This window comes from Olea europaea, chromosome 10 (genome assembly GCF_002742605.1).
Source record: "Olea europaea var. sylvestris chromosome 10, O_europaea_v1, whole genome shotgun sequence".
Lineage (NCBI taxonomy): Eukaryota > Viridiplantae > Streptophyta > Magnoliopsida > Lamiales > Oleaceae > Olea > Olea europaea.
The window spans coordinates 21543293-21545858 of record NC_036246.1 but is presented as its reverse complement, the minus strand read 5'-3'; the positions used below and the strand labels follow the sequence as shown (position 1 = coordinate 21545858).

At 29.7% G+C, this 2566-nt stretch overlaps 1 protein-coding gene across 1 annotated transcript in view; it reads right to left on the bottom strand.

Moving 5' to 3' along the window:
- Window positions 1-292: 292 nt before the first annotated feature.
- LOC111400399 overlaps window positions 293-2566 on the bottom strand; it is a 7346-nt gene continuing 5072 nt past the window's right edge. Inside the window, exon 7 of the mRNA XM_023027816.1 lies at window positions 293-348. Within this exon, the coding sequence (XP_022883584.1) occupies window positions 293-348 (56 nt within the window). The remainder of the gene's footprint in view (window positions 349-2566) is intronic.

Genomic DNA, 2566 nt, shown 5'->3' with positions numbered 1-2566 from the left:
CCATTCTGAAACTAAATAGCTTTTCCAAAAGATAGATTTTATTTGGTAGAGTTTTAGTCAGAAACATATTGTCAAGAGCAGTCCATAAATATCTGGCAGTTTTAGACTCATCAACTTGACTAACGATGTTATCAAATAAATGCAAGATTATTGAACTATATGCAATTTCGTTCCTCTCTTCAATTTCACTAGGTTTTGCTTTAAGTTCGTCAAGAAATTTTTCTGGATCATCAAGGGCTTTTGCAACCCTTTGCTGGACCAAAATGGCCCTCATTTTCTGTTTCCATATAGATTAGTCCTCCTTTCCATCGAATTGACTCAATTCGACCTTCGAACCCATTGCGGATTCTATAAAAGGGTGGGCAGCACTCATGGACATAGTGTGATCTTATGTGAAGATCAAACTATTAACAGAAAAGGTTTTTTAAAATTTTCCAATTTAAAGCACTTATCAAGATACAATAATTGAAGAAGACAAGTATGATTTTTGATCAAGATTTATATCAATATCAATGAATGATCACAATGACAGTAATTATGTATCAAGAATTGCAAGCTGCAGTCTTAAGCAATTTCGAAACACAATATATCATTAAGTAGACATNAAAAAAAATGGCAATACGTGAACCCTTGGTACGACAATAAGCAAAAAGTTAAAATATTAGTGCAATCAAAAAGTCGTGAATAAACAAAAATTGCTTTGACATTATAAACCCTCTTATACAATTATTGTGAACCTCGTTCGACATTATGTTATAAATTAAGTGTGATGTATAGGGGTAGACATGATTCTATCTGGTTCTAAGAGAATCAAATTGAGCCGTGAACCAATGATTTTTTTTTTTTTATAATGAAACCAAATCAAAACCGATCCATTCAGTTCTGGTTTAGTTTAATTTGGTTTGAATTTGATTTCATTACTTAAATTTTCAAATATAAATGTAAATTCTATCACTATATCCATAAATTAGTAATATATGCTTAAATCAAAGAGATAAATAAATAAACATCAAACATTCAGCAAATTCAACTTAAAATTATAAATCATCAAATGAAATATAGTTTAATAAAATTCATTCACAAAAGTCCAAACTAACAAACAAAACATAATAAAAATTTGAATACACAAATATCAATTTATATCCACATACAAAATATTGTCTAATAACAATGATTCACAAGTATAAACAAATGAATCACCGACAAAATTTGAACTTTTTTTTTTTTTTTGTGTGTTTGTGTGTGATCAATAAAAATTGAGTTCGGTTCTTGGTTCTGACCATTAATTTTTTTTTTGTAGAATCGAATCGCTTGATTTAGTTCGATGATTATCCGAGTTAAGCGATGTCTTGCAGTTACAGATACGGAAAACTTGTTTTGAAGACTCTCTCAACGACCCTTATTCGACAAATATCCTACAAATTCTTTCTAAGATAAATATTTTTATTGTTGAAAGTGAAATTCCTTGTAACTTGTCAGTCCAATTGTAATCAATATCTGAAGCTTTCTGGATCAGTCCAAGGTCCAATTCGTGAGCCAAACCAATCATGGGCGTCCGATTTTAAACACACATTTTGGAAGGTTTTTTTTTTCCCCCTCTTTTTTTGTAAGAATTTTGTATTAATTTAACAGCTACCAAAATAAATAATTGTAAATTCGTTAATTATGCTCAATACATTAAGGGAAAAAAAAATATATTAACTGTAAAGTATTTAAATTAATTGTATTATGACATTGATAAGAACTTGTATTATCTGAAATCTCTAAATTGATGTTAAAGTGATTGCAAGTAAAAAAATCATATTTAAAACCAGATAACTCCTTGAGCATTTGAAGACGCCGTTCGATTCTGTAACATAAAAATGAATTAGCATTAATAGATATAATACGATTCACAAAAATAAAAGCCTATCCTAATATATTTATCGTTTGGGCCGGGTTATAGCATTCATTTGGGTTGGGTTATTTATATGGGCTAATGGTTCAAATCCAGTCATATTTGTACAGTTGAATTCGCACTGAATGAGCCAAGATTTACTCTAGGGTTTTCAACTAGGGTCGCTATTGTGGCTCGCTTAGACAAATCGGGTCAAGTTGGGCTAGCCACACAAACCGTTCATATTCAAGTTGTTCCGATCTATGTTTAACTTCTTACTGGTAATGGCTTGGGATTTATTCTTATGAATTGATTTATACAGAAATGATTTCCTAAACACATGAGTTTAGTTTATGTTAAGCATGACATGTCATTTAATTGGTGAATAAGTTAATGGTAAGTCTCATGTATTTAATGATCACTAATTAAATGATGTACTATGTTACCCGTGCTTAACATAAACTAAGCATTGGTGTTTAGGAGATCATTCTTATTGATCTATATAAGTATTTATATAGCCCCCATTTGGTCCCCATTCTCTTTCATTGTTTTGTCATCTCTCATATTTTCAACCACACAATCTTCTAAAAAATAATATTACATGTAAATCGAAAAAAATTCATTTTTTTTAAACCACACATTTTTTTCAAAAAAACATTATTCCAAACATTAAAATTTGAAAAAAAAAAA